General features: G+C 37.8%; 1 protein-coding gene across 7 annotated transcripts in view; it reads left to right on the top strand.

Moving 5' to 3' along the window:
- RUFY3 (RUN and FYVE domain containing 3) overlaps window positions 1-25,373 on the top strand; it is a 69,040-nt gene that overhangs the window by 20,939 nt on the left and 22,728 nt on the right. For 5 of the 7 annotated variants that reach the window (XM_069458234.1, XM_069458235.1, XM_069458236.1 and 2 more), the window contains exons 2-7: window positions 17,527-17,700; window positions 18,496-18,613; window positions 19,498-19,599; window positions 22,247-22,370; window positions 23,165-23,226; window positions 24,842-24,907. In XM_069458234.1, the coding sequence (XP_069314335.1) occupies window positions 17,527-17,700; window positions 18,496-18,613; window positions 19,498-19,599; window positions 22,247-22,370; window positions 23,165-23,226; window positions 24,842-24,907 (646 nt within the window). Of the gene's footprint in view, window positions 1-1,421; window positions 1,585-5,774; window positions 5,829-17,526; window positions 17,701-18,495; window positions 18,614-19,497; window positions 19,600-22,246; window positions 22,371-23,164; window positions 23,227-24,841; window positions 24,908-25,373 lie in introns of those variants that run through there. The other 2 variants (XM_069458240.1, XM_069458238.1) reach the window with 2 other exon arrangements.

The raw sequence follows: 25,373 nt of genomic DNA, 5'->3' as shown, positions 1-25,373 counted from the left end.
GGGTGCGCTTGGAGTTCTTCAAACAAGTGAAATGGCAATCATTGTAGTGCAATGGTTTCCACAGTGGGAAGTACAGAGTGCCTTATAGGATGAGCAAAACATCTTGTCTTGGCAGGGGTTCCAGGGAAGATTTCCAACTGAAATAATGTTTGCACCAAGACCTAAAAGATGTGCAGGAGTTACCTGGGCATTAACTGGAGGCAAACGTTATTAGGGTGGGAGGAGATGGAGAGGAACTGCACTTGCAGAGATCCACATGCCAGAACTGGAAAATTTTCAATATGTATTTTCAGCCCCTTTCCAAATTTCCTTTCCAATCACTTCTCACCTTTTTGATCAGAAATATTACTAAAGCCGCATGCTCTACTAGGGACAAAATAGTAGAGATAATGAGTGATAAAGTAACATATTTTTTTCTCTTTTGGCTGTGTACTTATTTTTTAACATTAAAATTTTTAATGTTTTAACAGTGAATAAGTTCTTTGTGTATATACATTTACTTCTATGGTTTAATAAAATAAGCATATATTACATAATACATGAATTTTAATAGTTCTCTTATATAAGACTTAATAAGAACCATTTCCCTCAATAGAAAAATAAAGTAACTATTACTCTTAATATTGAATACCATAAACATGCACACTTGTGATTAGATTTTCTATTTTCATTTATTTATGTATGAATAAATAATTCCCTTATCCTTTCGTTAACGAGCATGCATTTCTTCTACCAAGAAAATTATAGCCATGTCATGCTCAAAAGTTCTTAAATGAAACCACTTAAGTTGATGAAAAATCAAGGCTGCAATATTTTCATAAGTAAACATATGTTAATTGTATAAGAAGTATCAACTGAACTATAAATGGCCTTTCTGTATTTAGGTATACACACACAGGGGGAAGGTGTGTGGTACAATTATATAAACCAGATTTAAGGCATCTGGTTATTACAGTTTTCTGTTATGATTAAACAAGCAAACAGTGCTATACATGTTTAGGGCCTAAAAGAGGTAAATATGTGCTTTGTTCTACAACTGAGTCTCAATTTTATCTTTTCTTTTTCTTTTTCTTTTTTTTTTTTTTAAGATAGAGTGTTACCTCTGTCGCAGCAGCTAGAGTGCAGTGGTGTCACCATAGCTCACTGCAACCAAGGAAAACTCAAGCAGTCCTCCTGCCTCAGCCTCCTGAGTAGCTAGGACTACAGGCATGTGCCACCATGACCAGCTAATTTTTTCTATTTTTAGTAGAGATGGGGTCTGGCTCTTGCTCAGGCTGGTCTTGAACTCCTGAGCCAGACGATCTCCCTACCCCAGCCTTCCAGAATCATGTTATTGTTCTTTACTTTCGCTCCTTTTGTAATTTGCCCTTGGTGAGATTACAGGAACATTTGTTGCCACCAGCACAGTTAGCCTCAGATTTACATTGTCAGATTCTCTGAGCTGTGATTGAGCCCGAAGCAGTCCCTGTGAAGATGTAGCTTTTAATACAATCTCAAAAGCGTGCAGGGCAAAGTTCTTTGGACAAGGTTTCTCCCTTCTTGTTGCTCTGCCCTGAAAATAACCTGGCTAGTCACCCTTTTAAGGTAAGTTTTACCCAGCTAGCCTCCAGGATTTTGCAAAATCCTAACTCTGGGTGAGAAATATCAGTACATTTGTACTTAGACACCAATTCATATCTAAACGACGGAAGAGCTACATGATGCCTCTGAGCTCACCACCGTACCATGCTCTGCATAAAATCAGCTTTGTCCTTCCCATTTCAGGTCTACTTTCAGTTTCTTCCCAACTCCTCGATACTCCTGCACTGGCATCTGCTTTAGTGCATTGACCCCAGTGCCTCAGTCTCTCCTGTCCCTGAGTGAGCCTTTTCTGGACCTTTCTTAGAACAGAGCTTCTACTTTAATCTAAGTGCCTTTCTTAATGGAGTTCACATACACTCTTCTTTGGGTTATCAGCTCCTAACATCTGAAAGTCATTTGTCCTGTACTAATCACTGAAATATGAATCATTTTCCAAAGGGAAATGCTGTAGCAGATTAGGTAACTACTATTCAGTGATGGAGCTCTGAATGGAATTCATGTTGGTACATTCCCAAGCCTGGGTACCAAGGTCCGGCTGGAAAGAGCAAGTGCTGTGGTTCCAGAGCATCCACCACATTCTCTGCTCTTCAGCTGTGGTTCTGTGTTGTTTTGTTTCTTAGGATACCCCTTTGTTGGGGGGTGGGTAGGTAGAGAGTGTATAATTGGGCAAGTTTTTCCACTGTGGTTCCTCTAGTCCCCAACAATGTGCTGCGACCACTATGAAATGCTTTTGAGTACAGGGTTGTCAATACTAAAATCTGTTCTTTTGCAATTTTTGGCATGTACACTTTTCTAGAGGAAAAAAAGGAGTTATTTGTGACCCAGGAAGCCATAATAAAATTCTAAAAATTAATACTCTAAAACAAAGATACTTGGCCTCTAGGAAACAAAACAGCCCTAGGCCTTGCAAAATTTGACTGTAACTTGGTTGCTTATAGTAATACTGCTGGAGGAAGCTATATCAAGAAGAGATTTCGCAACCATGAATACCTAAACAAAAGAGAGACACTTTTTGAGCCCATTCAAGCACTTCACTAGAGAGAAGCGGCTTCAGCCAATTCCCTCATCCAGAGAAAAAAGAAGTACAGTTATTTTGTAGGGGGACATAGCCATGTTGGAGCAATGGCTCTGTCCCAGATCTGTCTCAGCATCAATGCCAGGGCCCTGTTCTACCAGACTACACTGCTGTCATCATTGAGTCACCATGTACCTTCAGAGCAAATGTTTATAGTACCACCTGATTAAGTATTTCCAGAGCTACATAGTCTATTGATTTATTCATTCTTAGACCTGAAACAGAATGATAACTGAAAGGATAGCCAAGAAAATAGTTAAAGTAAACTTAAAAAAGCTGTGTTTTCTAATTCAGGTCCCTTGTACAATTCCAGCCCCCCACCCAATTATTTTTTGGCATTTCGGTATGTTGTCCAGGCTGGCCTTGAACTCCTGGGCTCAAGCAAGCCGCTAGTCTCAGCCTTTCAAGTAGCTGGGACTACAGGCATGCACCACTACGCCAAACTTGGTCTCTCATCTCTTGACTAAAAAAAAAACTTTGTTCATATGCATCTTAAAGGTAAGGTTACCAACATACCCCATTGTTAGGACTGTAGCTAGAAGAGAGGATTTTGAATGTTCCTGACACACAAAAATAATAAATGTTTGGGGTGATGGATAAGTCAATTATCCTGATTTGATCATTACACATTGTGTACATGTGTCAAAATATCACACTGTACCCCATAAATATGTAAAATTATTATGTATCAGTTAAAATGACTTATAAAAGTAAAGAAAAATGAAAAATAAGGTTACCAAATTCTGTTAGGTGCAGCATTTTTAACCATTTAATCCAGGCAATTGGAGTGAGGATCGTGACGCTTCATTACTAGTTGGTCAGCACTGCGCATGCTGCGGTTTGCTCAGCAGTTCCAGGCCAGGCACTCTCTCCTCGTGAGTCAGCATTTGAGTGGGAACTGAGGCTAACTGTCTATTTAGCCAGAGTAACTTTGGAAGCTCACCTTCACTGTTTGCTTTAACATGTATAGTTACATGTTTATAGTGTACATCTGGCATAGTTCTGATTGGTACAACTCTGAATTATGCATTATCCATTGCAAATTTTATTTTATTTTAAAGCCAGTCAAATTTAGCAGTGGGGGATTGAACATAGCAAATTTTAATTCAGACCTGTTTACTGTGTCAATGGAAAGACCTTTAGGCTGGGAGTGGAGGCTCATGCCTGCAATTTGGGAGGCCAAGGCGAGAAGATTGCTTGAAGTCAGGAGTTTGAGACCAGCCTGAGCAAGAGCATCTCTACAAAAGATAGACAGATTAGCTGGGCATAGTGGTGTGTGCCTATAGTCTCAGCTACTCGGGAGTCTGAGGCAGGAGGATCACTTGAGCCCCAGGAGTTTAAGGTTGCAGTGAATTATGATGAGGCCACTGCACTGTAGCCCAGGCAACAGAGCGAGACCCTATCTCAGGGGGAAAAACAAAAGGCCTTTACATTGCTCCTCTCTGTAATTTGTCAGTGTCTATTATTTTGCTGTAAATTAATGTTACTATAGTTATTTAGACCAGGCAAAACATACTCAAGACAACAAAGTGTTACCTCGTGAAAACATGAAATGTGCTAGGAAAGAGACTGGAGTTGTCTAATGCTGCCGTCCACCTCTTTGACTAACATACCAGATTCTGTTGTTTTAGTAATTTGAACATATTCCAGAAGGCACAATCTTAAAAAATATTTTACAAATCCTTTGGGGATTTTTTAAGAATGGCATGTTATCTGTACTTTGTTACAGTGAAATGCTGAGCATGCCGAGGAAAAGTAGAGAACAACTTTAAAAGGAAAAGACAGACCTTTACCTTTCTGGAGGAGGAGGGTTCTCTCAAATTGATTCCATCACTCTGACACTTAAAACTTTAAACCCTGTTTTAAAAAGAAAAGAGAAAATAAATCTGGTTGAAACAGAAAAAAAGTGCTCTAGACGGGACATGCCAAAAGAAAAGTCAGAGAGAGATGTAGTACCTATTACACATTCCACCTAGGAATTCACTTTCCAGAGCTTTTTTCTGTATAAATCTGGGAGAATCTTTATATTTTGCTTTAATAAGATAGGCTTTCATTTTATTAGATGACAAGTGTAGTTTCTAGTTCAATAAAATGGGAATATTCACTCTTGCAAGGTCACTTAGTGAGTCTGTAGAGCAACTCATACAGATGGTTGAAAGAATACTCTTGTGAATCTATATCCTACATGATATAGATCTGTAGCGTATTATAGATCAGAGGATTATACCTGAAAATGACGTACAAATATGTCTACATATAATGTATCTCAGCACGAATTTCCTATAAAATGATAATAATCAACACTTACAGTATGTTTTTTCTGTGTGCCATATTTCTAAGTGCTTCAGAGCCACAATTCCAAAATCCAAAGAAAACTCTGGAAACCAAAGGCATTTTTCATAAATTTTCCTGAACTCATTTGGTGATAAAACATGACCTGAATTTACTTGAGGCTCTTTATAGTCTTTATTTATCCTGTTTAATCTGAATATTCATTTCTTTCTTGTAGAAATATTAATGTGCTTGATTGTGGGGTGCTACCTCAGATGATGCTAGTTCTGTATGTTAAATAAACATCTGGCTTTATTGAATTATGTGATTTATTTTGTCTGTTTTGGGGAAGGAAAGTTGGGGGGTGTTGTAAAAATGTTTATTTTTTTTTGGTTGTTATCTTAAGAAAAGTCACTGGTTTGCATCATAACATTTGTCTTTAGTCTAATAAAATATTTCATGTGCTTTTCAGCTTTGCTGAAGTGATCAAAATAAATGTTGAAATAGATTAATGTTGTATATACTTATAATACAGAGAGCCTTTGATTTTTCAATAGAAAAAAATCTCCGTGTTACTTTTTCATGGGACATGCACTTTGTTTCCCTTTATTAGAAACTTATTGCTAATCTAAGCTTTGAAACCTATTTAATAATCATAGCTGATATTTCTGCTTAGTTGGTTGTATTCCTAGCCCTTTTCACTGTTAATCTCTGTGTTAAGTGGAAAGAGTACTAGGAACCTCCCTTTCAGTTATCCCTTTGGAAATCTTGTTTTTAATAGCACTTTTCTTTAACGGCTTGCATGACATTTTATCTTTCTTTTCCTTTCTTTTTGCCGTTTGCAAAGACTCTTGGGAGGATTTGACAGATTTGGTGGAGCAAATGCGCGATGATACTGAAGGTGCGTGCCACACCAACATCTTTCAGCTTTTTTTTTTTCCTTGCTTTTTAAAATTTTCTAACCACCTTTTATTTGTTTTCCATAAGAGGGAATGTCAGCTTCAATTTTTATTTCCCATGCCAATAACTGGGAAATCGTTGTGTCTGTGGTTCCAAGTAAAATGGCATTGTGTGTTTCCACTGCTTTTTTAGGATATTTGTTGAAGAAAGTGTTACAAGGGACATTATTTCAAGATTACATCAAGTTTTTCTATGGCTGTTTTTTCATTTGTTTGTTGGGAAGGTGTAAATTTTATTACTAATGTAAGCATGTGTTATTTTTTAAATTTCACAGCAGTCAAAAACAAACAGATCTCAGGAATCTAAAGTGTTTGATCTGAAATGTTGCTCTGATTTGTAGATTTCCGTACCATTAAACACTTTTAGCTTTGTCATGTAATAACATTCTTTTCTGGTGGAATTATTTTGAAAAGCAGCACATATGTTCTAATGTGTGAAGTTTCCTCAAACCAATAATTATTTCTTCTGTCGTCCCGGCATCTAACTATAGGGAGCTCGGGGTGATTTACACATTTTATACTATGAATAGGAAAATTGGGGTTCACCTCCACTTTACTGTATCATTTGACATCCTGCCACTTTGTCCAGGCAACTAAAGGTATATCCAAGCTTTAGCACCCATACATCCACCACTCTGCCTAGACTGGCCTTGACGCTGTCCTCTATGTGAGCTGCCTGCGTCCTGCTTTGTTCTGTTGTGTCTCACACAGAGCATTTCCTCCCCTCGCTCAGCCTATGCCACCCGCCCAACCCTCCAGTCTCTGTGGGAGCTCCACAAAGCATTCTTTGACAGCCTTGGCCCGCATTCATTTCTCCATTCACTGAACTCCTGCAGAACTTGAAGCTTAAGGACTTTCACTTGTTCTCTAATTCTTGTGTGTTTATTACCCTAGTTAAAGTGTAAAACCTTGAAGGCAGAGATTGTCTTAAACTTCTTGATATCCTTATCAGACCTGGGATAGTACTATCCTCAGTAGATCTGGTCACACCAGACAAAAGGCAGTTTTCCCTCTCCAGAGATGCCCAACAGTATCTTCTTCTTTAGCACTTTCTTTTAAATGAGTGAATTATGATCCCGAGTTTCATCTCTTTTCCTGTGGTCAAACTATTTTTATACCATCTTTGATTCTGCTTTTATAATTGATTACATGTAATTCAATGAAAGAACAAATCACTGTTGTCTGATTGACAGTACATATGTAAAGAAAAAAGAGGAGGGTATTGATTCAGTGCATAATGTTTACTATTATGTTAGCTGCTATTATTATTTACCAGGCACCATCAGGTTTAAAGCTTTAATTTTTTTTTTTTTTTTTTTTTTTTGAGACAGAGACTCGCTCTGTTGTCTGGGCTAGGGTGCCGTGGCATCAGCCTTGCTCACAGCAACCTCAAACTGCTGGGCTCAAGCGATCCTCCTGCCTCAGCCTCCCAAGGAGCTGGGACTACAGGCACACATCACCATGCCCAGCTAATTTTTTCTGTTTTTAGTAGAGATGGGGTCTGGCTCTTGCTCAGGCTGGTCTCCAACTCCTGACCTCAAGGGATCTTCCTACCTTGGCCTCCCAGAATGCTAGGATTATAGCTGTGAGCCACCACACCTGGCCTAAAGCTTTAATTCTTTTGGTAGACTAGATACTAAAGAAAAATACTGCATAAAATCTGTGCCCTTCTTAGGACCTTAGGACTTCTTCCCCATGGCTCAACATGGGCAAAATTCCATTTCTTTAATACAAGAAATACTTGCATAGAGTACTAATGCAAGAGTCAAGCCTACTATGAGAGTTAGCCTCCTCTTTTCATTTTGTTAGAGTTTGCTAGAGTTTTTGTGCATGGTTTTTATAGGTGAACCCCAAAAGAGAATAAGATGAACTTTAATAGTATAATGCATAAAATACCCAGGAGATGTGAATTTTGTCAGTATCTTGATCTTTATAGATTACTAGTCAAGTGGTATATGGTAATGTTGGTCAAGATCTTGTTTACAGAAAAGTCTCTCTGGAATGTGGTTCTTTAAAAAAAAATCAGAATGGGAGGAGGGAAATGGCTTTACTTGCAAACTTTTTTAAGTCATTTCATTCTTGTTTTCCTTATATCATTTTCTACTTCTCTTGACTCATGGACTTGCTCACAGTTATGTGAAATGCTTGAATTTTACTGTATTACGTAACTCAGAGATTTTGTAAATGAGTAATAGTAACAAGAGGAAATATGAGTTGTGGAGTACTACCTACGCAGAACACACACAGCATGGCAGTTCAGGTGCTGGGGAGAGTGCTGGTTCCAGACTCTGAGGAAGCTGACGATGTATGCAAGCTCAGCTCTTTTCAGGAGACCTTCACTGCAGGATTGTTTCAGTTCTGTTTCTCATCCATTATTATGGATGTGCCATAATTGGCTTTTTAATAGATGAAGTGTTAACACTGGCTTCTGACCTCTTGCAAGATTACTTTTTAAAATAAATTCTAGCCAGGCATGGTGGTGCACGCCTGTAGTCTCAGCTACGTGGGAGGCTGAGGCAAGAGGATCACTTGAGCTCAGGAGTTTGAGATCGCTGTGAGCTATGATGACATCACAACACTGTAGCCTGAGCAACAGAGTGAGACTCTGTCTCAAAAAAAAAAAAAAAAAAAAAAAGATTTTAACAATGAGGCTATCTGGTCCTGGCCTCCTGTTTTTCACTTTTTTTGTTGTTGTTTTTTAGTAATTCAGTATCTTTACTTGTTATAAGTGTATTTAGATGTTTTATTTCTTCTTGTGTCAGTTTTGGTAATTTGTATCTTTCTAAGAAATTGTCTGTTTCATCTAGGTTATCTAATATGTTGGCATACAGTTGCCTATAATACTCCCTTATAATCCTTTTTTGTTTCTGTAAGTTCCCTCGTAGTGTCCTTTCTTTCATTTCTGATTTTAGTAATTTGAACCTTCTGTCTTTTTTTATTGGTCAGTCTAGCTAAATGTGAATATTGCTGATCCTTTCAAAGGACCAACTTTGAATTTCATCGATTTTCTCTATAGTTTTTTTCACTATTTAATTCATTTCTGCTCTAATCTTTATTATTTTCCTTCTCTTGAGGCTTTCTACTGATATATATTAGTTATCCTTGATGAAGCCAACTGTGAAATCATAGAATTATGATATGCTAGAGCTAGGAGAGTCATCTGGGTTACTGTGTCTCAAACTTTAATGCATATACAGATTCCCTGGGTATCTGGTTAAAGTACAGAAATTGATTCAGTAGTACTATTGGGTTTTCTCATTTCTAAAAGCTTTTCAGGTAATGCCAGTACTGATGTTCCAAGACCGCACAGAGTAGCAAGGATCTAGTTCATTTGGTATCAGAGTCATTTGTGGGGTTTTCCAAACCTGGCATGTCACTTCTTTCATTCCAGGGATATTAATGTGCCCCCTCCCTTGGGAAGCAGTACTGTAATATGTCACTATGATTGTTATGAGTTGTGTGCTGTTTCCATGGGATAAAAGAATTACTGAACAAGTCCAACCGTCTCATTTTACCGATGAGGAAATTGAGGCTTCAACGGAGGTGAGATTTCTTTTTTTTTTTTTTTTTGAGACAGAGTCTTGCTCTGTTGCCCAGGCTAGAGTGCTGTGGCGTCAGCCCGGCTCACAGCAACCTCAAACTCCTGGGCTTAAGCAATCCTTCTGCCTCAGCCTCCCAAGTAGCTGGGACTACAGGCATGCGCCACCATGCCTGGCTAATTTTTGCTATATATATTTTTAGCTGTCCAAATCATTTCTTTCTATTTTTTAGTAGAGATGGGGTCTCGCTCTTGCTCAGGCTGGTCTCGAACTCCTGACCTCGAGCGATCCACCAGCCTCGGCCTCCCAGAGTGCTAGGATTACAGGCGTGAGCCACCGTGCCCAGCCGAGATTTCTTGCTTAGACTTATATGATAGGCTAATTGGCACAAATAGATGATTAAGAGTAGTAGATGGATATAATCTTTCTGATGATAAGTCCTAATTTCAGCAGAGTTCATCTGTGACTATACTGTTACCAAGAAAAGGTAGCAATAAGAATAAATAGATTCGTGGTTAAATTTTCTTGAGTAATTCCTTTAACAGATTTCAACCCAGAGAAAGTGTTACTGAAGTAAATTTCCTATTTATTACTATTGAGTAGAAGTACATATGATATCTGAAACAGCATTAAGGACAATAAATAAATATAGGTATAGATACATAGATACGAATGTAAACATATAAGATAATCTAGGGCCCTGAGACTCTATTATAGATTATTTTCGGTAAATGAGAATTGAGTAAAAGTTCATGATTATCTCGTACAATAAATGTTGTCAGACTAGTTAAGTGGTGTTTTATTTCAAGGTTTTTTTAGTACTTTCAGTCATTTCTTTCACAATCAAGAACCCATTTTATGCCCAATTTTATACTCTAAGAACAATTATAGCAAAAGTTCAAAATAGATTTATTTAGGAATTAATGCTCTTAAGTCATTTCCAACATAGTAAGCTTTCCTTTCTATATGTTTCTGTTAGTTTGCTATTTTTTTTTTTTTTTTTTTGAGACAGAGTCTCACTTTGTTGCCCAGGCTAGAGTGAGTGCCGTGGTGTCAGTTTAGCTCACAGCAACCTCGCAACCTCAGACTCCTGGGCTTAAGCAATCCTACTGCCTCAGCCTCCCGAGTAGCTGGGACTACAGGCATGCGCCACTATGCCCGGCTAATTTTTTCTATATATGTTTTTAGTTGTCCATATAATTTCTTTCTATTTTTAGTAGAGACGGGGTCTCGCTGTTGCTCAGGCTGGTCTCGAACTCCTGACCTTGAGCGATCCACCCGCCTCGGCCTCCCAGAGTGCTAGGATTACAGGCGTGAGCCACCGCGCCCGGCCTAGTTTGCTATTTTTAATCTTATGTTAAAGTTCTTAGGTATCATCGAAAATTCTCCATATAGTAACTATTTTGCTTCCTATATAAGACAAAAGCTTTTATCTGTTAAATAATCTGGAAATTCTGAGTAGTACTACTGTTGTACTACATGAGTTATTCCCACTTTACCAAGAATTCAGTGTAATGTAACATAGTTTAATACTAATATAACATTCAATCTACCTTATTTTTTCTTCAATTATTTGTAAAGCATTTTGAGATTTTCCTGTGTGAACATTAGTTATTGCTCTATGAGGAGATAAAATGGGATTTTAGTCACATGAGTGGTTTTCAGAACAGTGTGACTCACCGTCACTTATAGCTATATGACTTTCGGTTCACTTTTGACGTTGCTGTTAACTAAATGAGCCACATGACTCTGTAAAGTTTATTAAAATACCCTTGTATGGAAATTGGTAGTCTCAGATACCATGAAGAGTCACATGCTTTTGAAAGAACATTGATTTGAAAACCAGTCAATGTAATGTATTATTATAACTATAGTCACCTGCACATAATTTCTTTAGTCTGCTGCGCCTGCTGTATTCCCCACCAAGGTGATCTGCACCACCATTCACCTAATCACCAAAGCTAGTGATGTGGAAACTCCTGTCCATTCTTCTGATCTCCCTGTTCCTTCACATCCAGATAGATAGTCAGGTCATGAAATCCTGACATCCTACCCTAGAGTGTGTGTCAACGCTGACTCCCTCTTCTACAGCTCCCTCTGCTCTAGTTCCATCTCTCGTCACTTCTGTCCTCAACTACCGCGGTCGACCCTTACTTGCTTCTCAGCCTGAAATCCGTGCACCCTTCCTATCCATCTTCCGGAAGGATACTAGAAATGGCTTCTCTAGAATTCAAATTTGTTGACATCACATTTCACATTAAAATCTTCACTGATTTTAATTCCTCTTTCTCTTGTCTCACCTCTAACACTTACTCATGTATCTTAAACCCCTGGCACATTTTCAGTTTTATTTTTCTGAGCGTGTTACGTTCTTTCGTACTTCTGTGCCCTCACCAAGCTGTTCCTTCCATCCTACTCCCTTCACAGCTCAACTCCTACCCCTTCCTTAACCTGACTCATTTCTTTTCGTCCTTTAAGACTGAACTCAGAAGTCTCATCCTCTGAGAACTTACCGACACACACCTTCCCCCTAAATTTAAAGGCCAGGTCAGATACCTTTCTTCCATCCACATTCCATAGTATCCTGGGTGTACCTTTGTTAGGCTTCTCATTGCTGTGTATCTGCAATGCTTCTCAGACTTTTCCACAGAAGTACACCCAGTAATCAGAGGGAATTATACTATACTTACAGCCTGCCTGAAACCCTGACTTAATTTCATGTCTACTATCTTAGCCTTAAAGAATATGGAAACTTTACATTTCATTCCATAGAGTGGGTATATTTTGTTTAATATAAAAACATTTTAAATTTTTGGTCCTGGAATGAAATTGATCATTGTCAAAGATGATAATGTTTATCCTGAACTTTTAAATGTTCCCTGTACACTGCCCTGTTCTGTTTTCCACAAGTCTGTATTAACCAAATTTGATCAGTAGTAAGCATTTTGATGTCAGGGACTAGGTCTCTTACCTGTGTGTTCCTAGCATTAAACACAGTAACACATAGTAGGTGTTCAATATTTGTAACTGAATGAAAGTTCTATATTGGAATGATAGTGTTAAATGTGGCCAGGAGCGGTGGCTCATGCCTATAATCTTAGTGCTCTGGGAGACCAAGGAGGGAGGATTCTTCTTTGAGGCCAGGAGTTTGAGACCCGTCTCAGCAAGAGCGAGACCCTTTCTCTACATAAAATAGAAAAATTAGCAGGCATGGCAGCATATGCCTGTAGTTCAGCTACCTGGGGAGGCTGAGGCAGGAGGATCGTTTGCGGTTGCAGTGAGCTATGATGATGCCACTACAGTCTGGCCCGGGCAACAGAGCAAGACTCTGTCTCCAAAAGAAAAAAGAAATTGTGTTAAGTTAGCATTGTGAAAATTTAAAAATTTAATCATTTTTCTCATAAAAATGTGACTTAATGACATTGTGAAAGTCATGCATTTTTTAAAATCACTTTCTACCCTACATAACAAAATATTTTTCTTTTTATAGTTAAAAATACGAAATGCACAAAAAAGACGTAAGTATTCAGCTCAGTAAATTTCCACGCACTGAACACTCACAGAATCAACACCATAGCAACAAACAGAACTTGACCTGCCCCTCAGAAGTCCTTCCATGCTCTGTCGAGTCATGACAATGCTTTTTAGCAGCATAGATTGGTTTTACAAAATTATTTTATACTTACATATTAATTCAAGGCAAGCAACAAATCAATTGAATAGAAAATTTTCTTGTCCTGTGACAAAGCAAGTTAATGATTTAATATTCATTATTAGTAGCCAATGTTACAAAATGGAAATAATAATTCCATTTAGTACTAATTATTTTCAGCAATTTTAATTTAGTACTAACTAGGAAACACAATTAAAATTATTTGTAAATAATCACACTCTTGAATACTATTCAACACAAAAATGTTAATAGTAAGCATTAAATAATACTCATTTGAACTTTTGTGTTAATTAACAATGAGCAGTAAATTCCTTTTAAAATTTTTAGTTGGCACATAATAATTGCACATATTTGGGGCACAGAGTGATCTTTTGGTACAGGTATACAATGTGTAATGATCAAATCAGGGTATTAGTATATCTGTCACCTTAGAAATCATTTCTTTATGTTGGGAACCTTCAAAATACTCTCTTTTAGCTATTTGAAAATATACAATAAATTATTGTTAACCGTAGTGGCCATACAGTGCTACAGCACAGTAAAACTTATTCGTCTCATCTAGCTGTAATTTTGTACCTGTTAACCAACCTTTCCCTCTTTTTCCCTCTCCCCACCCTTCCCATCCTCTAGTAACCACATGCTGCTTTCTATTTCTGTGAGCTCAACTTTTTTAACTCCCACGTATGAGTGAGAACATGCAGAACTCACCTTTCTGTGCCTGACTGACTTCACTTAATAATAACGTCCTCCCGGCTCATCTATGTTGCTGCAAATGACAGGATTTCATTCTTTTTTATGGCTAAATAGTATTCAATTGTGTATATATATATACCGCGTTTCCTTTATCTGTTTATCCATTGTTGGATGCTTAGGTTGACTTCATGTCTTGGCTTTGTGAATAGTGCTACATTAAACATGAGAGTGCGGATACTTCTTTGCCATGCTGATTTCCTTTCCTTTGTATAAATATCCAGTAGTGGGATTGCTAGAGCATATGGTAGCTCTATTTTTAGTTTTTTGAGGAACCTCCACACTGTTTTCCATAATGGCTGTACTAATTTACATTCCTATGAAAAGTGTATGAGCTCCCTCCCCGCTCCCCCATCCTCACCAGCATTTGTTATTTTTTGTCTTGTTGATAATAGCCATTCTAACTGGGGTGAATTCCTTTTAAGCTCTTATGTCTACTAGTCAGATTACTGTACCTAATTTCTGTTTGACTTTCATTTTAGAGTAGTAGTTCTCAACAAGGAGGGACCTGAGTTTGCCTCCCAGGGGACTTTTTGGCAATGTCTTGAGACATTTTTGGTTGTCATAACTGGAGGGTGCTACTGACATCTAGTGGGTTAAAGGCCTGGGATTCTGCTCAACCTAATTCACAGAACAGACCCCCATAAAAAAGAATTAACTAGCTCAAAATGTCAATAGTGCCAAGGTTGAGAATAGTATTTTCTAAAGAACGGGTGAGTTTTGTGTTTGATGGAAGTTCTTTTATTTTTTGGCTCTATCCTGATACATCCTTGCATGATGGAGGTTAGTTTAAATAGGTTATAGCACGTTACTAATGGAGTCCAAGGTATTAGGAACTAATTCCCATAGACTAGTTAATCTCTCTGTAATCCATGCACTCCAGACCCTAACCAGATGTCTTAAACATTTCTGCTGCTGATTGCAAGAAGAACAGGATGAGACAACGTAGACGGGTTGGTATATAAACCTATCACCACTTCTGGAACTGTGTCTCAAAGCATATTTTTTAACTTAATCCAAATCTTTCTCTTCCCATGTGACTAGTTCTCACTAGGAATAAGGTTATAAACTTTGGCTAGCAGCATTGCTTAATTTTGTTATTAGCTCCTGAGTTAATGGTCTATAGGCTGGAGGCCAGAATGAATGTTACCTTGTGACCAGGCAGTTGTCCAGCTCCAACCACAGTCTCCTGCTACGTCTTGGGAGGCATTCAGGGAGAAGGCCAGTAGCTCTCCACAGACACTCGTACCCACACACCCCTGCCCTGTTCCTCTGTTCCAGCGATTACAGGAGGTCAGAACACGAGAGTATATGTAAATGCTGGTAATTAGTGGAAATTCATATCTGATAAAATTATCCTTCATGGCTGTCTCTCGGGAGAAGTTTTTTGTGTATTTCACTATCCCCTTGTGAACTTTTTCCATCCTCAACAAGTTGATCTACCATCAGCAAAGAGAGACACATTTGAGCTGTGGCCCTAAAACATTTGTTAATATGCAAGAAAGAATTATTGGTAACATATACCAATTCTGACTTTCATATGAAGTATTTCTCTAAAAATACTACCTCAAAGAACACTACAACAAACTAAGATTTGAATAGTTGGAATTTTAAGTCTGTAAGTCCTTAAACTTAATGGAGAAGAAGATTAGTTTAGAATTTAACCATTTGACTCTGCTCATTTAACTTTGAAAGCAGATATAAATAAAAATACTGTGTAAAGAAAATTACTTGTAATGGTTTGCGTAAAATAGTCTCTGTTTTGTGTTAAGTGGTTTATTTGTATTATGGAAGCTTAGTTTTATTAGTACTTTTAGTTCTCCTAAGAAGAGGTGAAATACGTCATAGAGCTCTAGGCCTTTTTTAGTTTTTAGTAGAAATTTGGTAAGTTAGATATATTTGATGTTCGGGAGCAAACACATGGCATAATGAAAAGAACATTCGCTTTCATGTCAGATCTAACTCCAAATTCTACCACTTATAAACTGTTTGACCTTGGACCACTGAACTGTTGTGGTCCTGCTTCAGCATCTGAAAAAAAGGGAGAATACTTAAATGATAAAATTAGAGAATAAGTAAATAAGATAATCGTGCAAAAGAATGGTCAGGAGGAGGGCAGGATAAACATTATTTGGAGTCATCAGTTCACTGGAAAGTGGATTATAGTGGTCAGGAGCACAGGCTTGGGGGTGGAGGGGCTGGGTGAAATCACACCCGACGGATACAGTGTGCACTATCTGGGTGATGGGCACACTTGTAACTTTGACTTAAGCAGTACAAAAGCAATCCATGTAACCCACACATTTGTACCCCTGTAATATTCTGAAAGAAAAAAGAAAAAACAAGGGAGCACAGGGTTTGGAGCCAGACAAATGGGATCTGGACTGTGTCTCTGTCAGTGATCTCTGGCTATGCCCAGGGGCCAACTGCAGCTATTGGATTGGCCTGGAGTGGGATGTGACCTGCCCAGGGCCACATAGTGAGCTAGGGTAGAACAGTTTGAGGCTTTAGTTAAGTCTCCTTTTCCTTCCCTGCAAAATCATTCTGTTGGTGACTCTCTCACAGCATGTTGTAAGGAAAGACGGAGATAGTGGTTGTAAGAAGCAGCTTACGGTGCCTGGTGCAAGGTAAGCACCAATAAATGAAGGTAGCGAGTACATCAAAATGTGGTCCTTATTTTCTTTCCGGAAGTAATTTATCTATCTGGTTGATGAGAGCCACACACTATATGCTAAGTCTTAAAAATCTGGGAGTTGATTAAGTTTTAGTACTGCATTATACTAATAATGCTAATGTATAGTTTAAATAATAATGTTAGGCCGGGCGTGGTGGCTCACGCCTGTAATCCTAGCACTCTGGGAGGCCAGGGCTGGTGGATCGCTCAAGGTCAGGAGTTCGAGACCAGCCTGAGCAACAGCGAGACCCCGTCTCTACTAAAAATAGAAACAAATTATATGGACAACTAAAATATAAATATACAAAAAATTAGCCGGGCATGGTGGCGCATGCCTGTAGTCCCAGCTACTCGGGAGGCTGAGGCAGTAGGATCGCTTAAGTCCAGGAGTTTGAGGTTGCTGCGAGCTAGACTGACGCCACGGCACTCACTCTAGCCCGGGCAACAAAGCGAGACTCTGTCTCAAAAAAAAAAAAAAAAAAAAAAAAAAAATGTTAATTAGTATAAATACTCCAATGCAAATAGTATACTTGGAACAAACTTTGTTTAAGCATTTTACCCTGTTTTCTTAGATCAGCTTATTTTTAGAGCACTGCACACATGCTGCAGGGAATGAGGGGAGCAAGCAAGATTGGAATCGGCGAGCAGCGTGAAGGTAGTGCAGTGGTGAGCTGTGATGGGCACCCGGGTTAGGTGGTGGCAGAGGCAGTGGTGACTGTGAAAAGGCTGTACTCAAGGCTTGAGGTTTGATAAAAGAGATAATTTCTACTGCTTCATCGAGGATATTCTTAAGGAAAACTGGCATCATTTTTTTCACAGCAAGTACATGGCAGAGAAGAATAAAACTAATACTATGGTGTGGTACCACTGCCTTCATTCTTGACAGTCTTACCCACCACTGCTTTTATACCATCAGTGCAAATGTCAACGCAGTGAGAGAAAACTGAATTTGAAAATGTGCTACTTCCGGTAATGGGCTTCATCCTTTCCCCCTTTGGCTGCAGATCCTAATTATCTCATGGCTAACGAACGCATGAACCTGATGAACATGGCCAAGCTAAGTATTAAGGGCTTGATTGAGTCAGCTCTGAACCTGGGGAGGACCTTAGACTCTGACTACGCACCTCTCCAGCAATTCTTTGTGGTGATGGAGCACTGTCTGAAACATGGCTTAAAAGGTAGGCTGTGGTGTCAAAATGCAGATGTGCATGCAGCTGTTTTCCTAGCAATAGACACTCAAGAAGAAAACATTCTTTGTGGAGCCAAAGAATAAGAGGCTTGAGTTAATAATATTAATCCATTGGAATGCAACCAATATGTGAATAGGGTGATGGTTGACTTAAAGGACTTACGGAGTTTAAACAATACAGTTCATTAAATGTTAGAGTTGGAAGAGCCATTAAAAGTAACAAAGTCCAGCACAGTTCTGTTTGACAGGAAGAAGTAGGCCTGCCTAGAATGGGACATGACTTGCCCAAGGTCACACAGCGAGTTGGGGCAGAGCTGGTGCTGAAACTCGGTGTTCTGACTCCTGCTTCAGTGCTCTTCCCACTTAACCAGAAGCTTTTGAAGGCAGGACCTGGTCTTGTTCACCTTTGCTTCCTTTCTTCCTCCCTTCCCAATATTCAATAGCCTGTTTCTGGATTACATATTCTTTTCCACTAAACTGTTTTCTTCATTAATACCACAAGGTTTTAAGTACCATTTATTAAAATATTTTATTATATTATAAGGCCAGGCCACAGATTCTTCTTGAAAGAAGAATGACTGAGTCTTGGGAAGCAGAGAATTTTTTATTTTCACAAAATGTTATCTATTCTAAATGCATGAATAATTCTAAAACTGTCTGATAACCTAGGATGGGTTTCCCAAAAAGGACATTGAATAGATGGGACAGATGTGTGTGTCTGTGTATTGAGAAAGTATTTATGTTGTAAAGAATGTTAAAATATTGTTTGTTTTTGTTGCCTTAGCGAAGAAAACTTTTCTTGGACAAAATAAATCCTTCTGGGGGCCACTAGAACTGGTAGAAAAGCTTGTTCCAGAAGCTGCAGAGATAACAGCAAGTGTCAAAGATCTTCCAGGACTTAAGTAAGTCTAAGGTTGATTTCTATTTCTCAGGAACAACATTCTTACTAATTAAATCCTTGAAGAATAAGACTAAAGATAATGATGTCTGTAATAGTAATAATTTCTTTCATAACAATTCAAAAATGTATAGTGTGATGAACAAGCACTGTTATGAGGGAACTGGTATAGTGTGCCTTTGAGGGATAATTCTTCATCAGGTGGTTGTCTTCATGTTGAAATACCAAACATTTCCTTATTTTTTATTTTATCTTTTTATTTTATTTTTTAAAGCTAGTCAAGCGTGGTTGTGGGGGGAGCATTTCCTTATTTTTTAAAGCATTTGTGAGAATCTATAGTTAGTGAATTTCAAGAGATTCCATGTAGGGACGTGGCATGCTAGACTTGTCTTGGGGAAAGAATATATTTGATGGGGTTTGAGAGTCAAGATTAAAACCAGTGAACCTCAAGATCTGACACCTATACCCTGCCTTAGAACTTGAAAAAGAATAGTGGTCACCTTCCTAAGTGAGATTGGTTTAGTTTTAATCAGAGGCCAAAATTGCCTGTGTCCACATTAGTACTTGGGTATTTATATAATCCACACTAAAGTTATGAGGATTTACCAATACTGATCTGATGGAACATTTTCAGTTGCGCCTCCCCGAAGTCTTGTCCTCAGCTTGTAATCACATTCAGTAATTCTTTACAAGGGAATTATCCCAAACACACTCCTGGGTCCCAGTAGCCCACACTAACTTTCTTGCATAGGAATGTGGTAGGAGAAATTGTGAGGAGAATCTCAGTGTGTTTGTTACTCTGGGAAACCATTAGCATGAATCTGTTCCACTGTAGCCCTTACTTCTCTTACTTATGTTTTTAGTTGTTTTCTGTCTGTGTTTTTGTAGGACACCAGTAGGTAGAGGAAGAGCCTGGCTTCGTTTGGCATTAATGCAAAAGAAACTCTCAGAATATATGAAAGCTTTGATCAATAAGAAAGAACTTCTCAGGTATGAACACCTTCTTGAACTTTCTTAATTCTTTGGTGTGTTCTATGTTAAATCATATAAATTTGTCATTTTTTGTAGATCAGAAACAGTTAATTCGTAACAATTTCACTAATACTTTCTCTCATACACATATACTCCTAAATGGATGTTTTATGTTATTTGTGTCATCTGTCACTGCAGCCTATATGGGGGTCCTTTCTGGAGCAAGCCAAAACTTACCTCCAGAAAACAGGAAAGGCACTTTAGCATGTGCCCAGGTTCAAAGAGACAAGAAGTTGGCATGTGTGTTAAATTCAAATTAGAACAAAAAAAATTTCCAGGTGGATCATAGATATAAGTGGGAGAGGCAAAACAGTAAAACTTTTAGAAGAAAACATAAGGCAGGCAGACATTTCTTAAACAGGATGCAAAAAGTATAAAGGAAAAAAATGGGTAAATTGGTCCATGTTAAAGTGAAGAACTTCATCAAAAGATCCTCAAGATTAAGGATGAAAGGCAACCCATGGGGTGAAAGAAGATATTTGTCATACATAATACATACATTCAACAAAGGGTGCATATTCAGGGTACACAAGGAACTCTGTAGTTCCAGTAAGAAAGATGCAGACAAGCAAATATAAAAATGGGTACAAGACTTAAACAGGTATTTCACAAAAGAGGACATTGAAATGGCCAGTAAACATAAAAAGATCCCCAACTTCACCAGCCATCATGTAAGTACAGATTAAAGCAACAGTGTGATACTGCTATTCACCCACCAAAACTGCTAAAATGAAAAGACAGGTAAGACCAAGTGTTGGTGAGGATGTGAAGTAACTTTAATGTTCTGTTGATGAGACAGAGTTAATTGGTACAGAAATTTAGGAAAACTGTTTAACATTATCTGTTAAAGCTGACCATAAGCATACCTTATGACTCAGTAAGTCTAGGTGTTCTATCCAATAGAAATGCATAATTATGTTCAACAAAAAACGTAAACAAGAACGTTCACAGCTGTTACAATGTTGGTAATTACCCCAAATGTTGTAATAGACCCCAGTGTCTATTCACAGTAGAGTGGATAAGTAAGTTGTAATGTATTTATACAATGAAATACCATATAGCAACTATGCACAGCGACATGGATTAATCTCTCAAGTATAATGTTGGGCCAAAAAAATCAGACACAGAAAATAAGTTGTGTATTGTTTCATTTATATAAAGATGAGAAACACAAATGTAATCCTTTGTGATAAGAAAGAGGCTACCATTGGCCAAGTGGAGATAGGGTAGTAAATAGAGAGCAGAAGGGCAAAAAGTGGCTTCTGAGGTTCTGGTAATATGTTATTTCTTAATCTGAGTACACAAGTGTGTTCTCTTTATCTTAATGCCTTGATATGTACGATATGATTTGTGTACTTTTGTATATATGCTTTATAGGTCATTAAAATTTACCACACTATATTCAAATATTGTAGATTTCCCCTCAGAAATAATAATAAGAGGAAAAACAAGGACAAGAGGATTTAAAGAAATGGCTAGATTTTCCAAGAACCTAATTTTTATAAGAAATAGCCATCCAGATCCTAATGGAAGCATTGATTTATATTGCTGCAGTTACATGTGCCATTGATTGCTGTTTTCTGGCCTAAGAAAATTTAACAAATTGGGAGAAAGAGAAATAGGAACTGTTTAGGGAAACTTATTTATTACCACAAAGGGAAAGCTCAACTTTGCAGAGCCAAGCCTTGAAGTAGTGTAGGGTCGAGCGTTCAAGCTACAGGTAGCTGCCAGGGGAGTGTCTTTAATCAAAATCATGTGGTTCTAAGTGGGGTCTGAAGAATTAGCTCTTTGTCCAGCAGAGCCCCAGAGTAAATGAATTCAGTCTTGTGAACTGGGCAGAGCTGTTCTTTAAACATAACTTCACTTACTTGGACCCAGCAACTTCACTCCTAGGTCTGTCTAACAGAAATGCATGTGTGTGTGTATCGAAAGGCACTAGAAACAACCCAAATGTCTATTAGCAATCAATAGAATGGACACCTTGTGGTATATTCCTACCATAAAATGCTGTCCAGCAATGAAAACACATGAACTACAGCTACATACAATATATTCGAATCATACAACTAAAATATTATGCAAAGGAAGCCAGACACACAAGAGTATATATATATGATCTCATTTGTATAAAGTTCAGAAATAGGCAAAATCAATCTACAGTGATAGAAATCAGGACAGTGGTTACATTGGGGAAGTGAGGGTGGTGATTGAGAGAGAGAGAAAAAGCAGATTTCTGGGGTTCCAGTAATGGTATCTTTCCTGATCAGGATAAACAAACCATGCACATTTTTTAACATGCATAAAAACCTGCCAAATTATTCTATGGTGCATCATAAATATAAATATGTCAGAAAAATCTGAATACTCACTTCAACCACAATACCATTCTGATCACATTTCTTTTAGCTAGACTGTTATCTAAGGAATCTATTCATGCACCTATTACCTAAAATATCTATCAAAGCCTTTTTTTTCCTTTTTCACTATTATCATAGATGACCATATTCAACCTTGAAGCAAGCATTTTTTCCTTGTCTCACTCATGATTACATCATGATATTGGGGGTTTTATTACAGTAAAGAATTCTGTGGATTTCCCTTACAGTGAATTCTATGAACCCAATGCTCTCATGATGGAAGAAGAAGGAGCCATAATTGCTGGACTGTTGGTGGGTCTGAATGTCATTGATGCCAATTTCTGTATGAAAGGAGAAGATCTGGACTCTCAGGTATGGGAAACATACTCAGTTACCAAGTGTGTCACTCTGAGTTATTTTATCGCAGAATTGGCCTGATTAGATTATACCAACCAAATTGGGGTCAGGGGGAGATTCTATGTCATGAATAGGATTTCCTTTAACTTTGATATGAATATTAAAAATGTTTGTTTTTCCTTCCAATTTGGCTTATTTATGCATTATGAATATTTTCAAATTCTTGCCTTGGCTGTGATCTCTGTTACACATATATACATACACATATATGTGTATAAATATATATAAAGAAACTTTAAACCTTATTTATATTAAGTATTCTGTTGACTCTCCTAGTCATGATCTGGTCTTCTAGTCCTATTGATTTAATCTTGAATCTTTACTTCCAACCCTTGTCAATTTTTTTTTTTTTTTGAGACAGAGTCTCACTTTGTTGCCTGGGCTAGAGTGCCGTGGCATCAGCCTAGCTCACAGCAACCTCAAATTCCTGGGCTCAAGCAATCCTACTGCTTCAGCCTCCTGAGTAGCTGGGACTACAGGCATGTGCCACCATGCCCGGCTAATTTTTTCTATATATTTTAGTTTTTGGCTAATTTCTTTCTATTTAGTAGAGACGGGGTCTCGCTCTTGCTCAGGCTGATCTCAAACTCCTGAGCTCAAACACTAAAAATAAAAGTTTAAATTTTCACTGTAAATTTCTGTTAATTGTCATGATTATGTTACTGTTTTGAGTACCTAGAAAGAGACATTGTGTCATGCCGTGTAAAAAGCATTTAATTTATATTAATCCTGAAAATTCTCCCCCATAGGTTGGAGTTATAGATTTTTCAATGTATCTCAAGGATGGGAACAGCAGTAAAGGTAGTGAAGGGTATGTACAAAGACAATTAGGTTTCTTTTTTCTTCTCTGATGTAGTATTTTTTGTCTTTGGTGGTATTTAAAGTTTAGAACAATATTGTTTTAACAGACTTGCTAAAAGAATTTCTGATGATACAGCTTTAATAAAGTCTAGCTAAAAATACCTGTTATGCCTACTACTAAATCCTAAAAGAGTTTTTAGTTGAGTAACTTTCTTGCTATGTGGTTCAAGGGCAAATAAAATAAAAATTAATAAAGGGTATCCAATTGCCCATCTCTTATCGTGGGGTTTTAAAACATGGTCATTGTAACCAGGGGGATTGCACTTTCATCATAAATCAGTTAGCTTGAAATTTGCAATGTGCATGATGGGGTTATGTAAAATATCAACGTTAGGGAAGCTGAGTGAAGGGTATAGGGGAACTCTGTACTACATGTACAACTCTTCTTGTAAATCTAAAATTATTTCAAAATAAAAAGTTTAAAAAATACTCATTATGGTACTTAATAATTAGAGATCAGAAGCATACTTTATACCCTTCATAAATTTAGCAGTTGAACACATAATTAGCCTGATGTTTTTAACCTTGGATATTAAGCTAAAATTATGTCACTTGTTCTTTTGGTAATTGTACAGGTATATGGCCTTAATTTTGACTTTCAGCTGAAAAGGCTGGCTGTTTAACTTTTGCCTATTATAGATTAGTTGGTTCTAGAAATGAATCTCCTTTTTCCACACTTTATTTTCTTGAGTAATAAACATACTTGATCTTTATGAAAGCCTTTTATACCATTCACTTTGAATGGAAACAGCATTTAAAGGCATATATGTAGCCTTTGAGAACAACCATGTTACACTAGAAAGAACTTAATTCTTAAGACAAATGGAAAATTATTACTATAAATAATACTAGCAAAGCTGAAAAACCTATTTTTTTTTTTTTTTTTTTTTGAGACAGAATCTCGCTCTGTTGCCCAGGCTAGAGTGCCGTGCTGTCAGCTTAGCTCACAGTAACCTCAAACTCCTGGGCTTAAGCGATCCTCCTGCCTCAGCCTCTCAAGTAGCTGGGACTACAGGCATGCGCCACCATGCCCGGCTAATTTTTTCTATATATATTTTTAGCTGTCTAGATCATTTCTTTCTATTTTTAGTAGAGACGGGGTCTCGCTGTTGCTCAGGCTGGTCTCGAACTCCTGACCTCGAGCTATCCTCCCGCCTTGGCCTCCCAGAGTGCTAGGATTACAGGCGTGAGCCGCCGCCCCAGACTGAAAAACTTATTAACTAACAAGAAGAACATTTTTTTTTTCTTTAAATGCTTCTGATAGGTTATAACATCCTACCTATAACCTAAATTATTAAGGTTTGTAAGTTATAACAAGTGCTTTATTAATGTGGGTTTGTTTTTTTTTGTTGTTGGTTTTTTTTTTTTTTTTTTTCATTTTAAACCTGAGTCTTTCTGGTTGATATGTCAAGGGGATTATACATCAAGTCTGTCGTCTGGTTCAGTGTATCTTTGCCACAATTTTTTTTCCATGTTTTATGAAAAGATGGAGGGGCAGAGATCAGGATCTTGGTTTTTCTAATGTTATTTATTTTATTTCTATTTTCTCTCCTTTTCCTCCGCAGAGATGGTCAGATTACTGCAATTCTGGACCAGAAGAACTATGTAGAGGAACTCAACAGACACCTGAAGTAATGAATAAATACATTACTTGGGAATTGTTGAGGTAGAAGGGAAGGGCAGAATGATGAGCAGTGAGGATAAATTCTGACAATACTCATCAAACATTTTTAGAATTCCTGCTTGCCAGGCACTGAGTTAGGCACCTGATAAATGGCATTTAACTTAGTAACCTTTAGTGAAAGACAGTTAAGATTAGTATTTAATTATAGCTCTGGTGATTAAATACATTCAGTTACAAATTTTTAAATAATGTGACATATGCAGTTGAAACTGGCAGCCCTCTGGGTCTGGTAGATATAGCCAGGTTTCAGGATTGATCTCGGGTAAACCACTCACTACTTTAGTACCTTTAGATTAATCGGATCTCTTTGCTTCCTTGCATTTCTCATTTATATATTGAATCAACAGTATTAGTTTACCCTTTCTTCACCATTGCTGCCATTAATTTACCGAGGACAGTAGCTCCCCCCTTTT

This window comes from Eulemur rufifrons, chromosome 24, assembly GCF_041146395.1.
Source record: "Eulemur rufifrons isolate Redbay chromosome 24, OSU_ERuf_1, whole genome shotgun sequence".
In the NCBI taxonomy this organism is placed as follows: Eukaryota; Metazoa; Chordata; class Mammalia; order Primates; family Lemuridae; genus Eulemur; species Eulemur rufifrons.
Note: the sequence above shows the minus strand (reverse complement) of the source record. Positions and strands in the feature narration are given on the sequence as shown.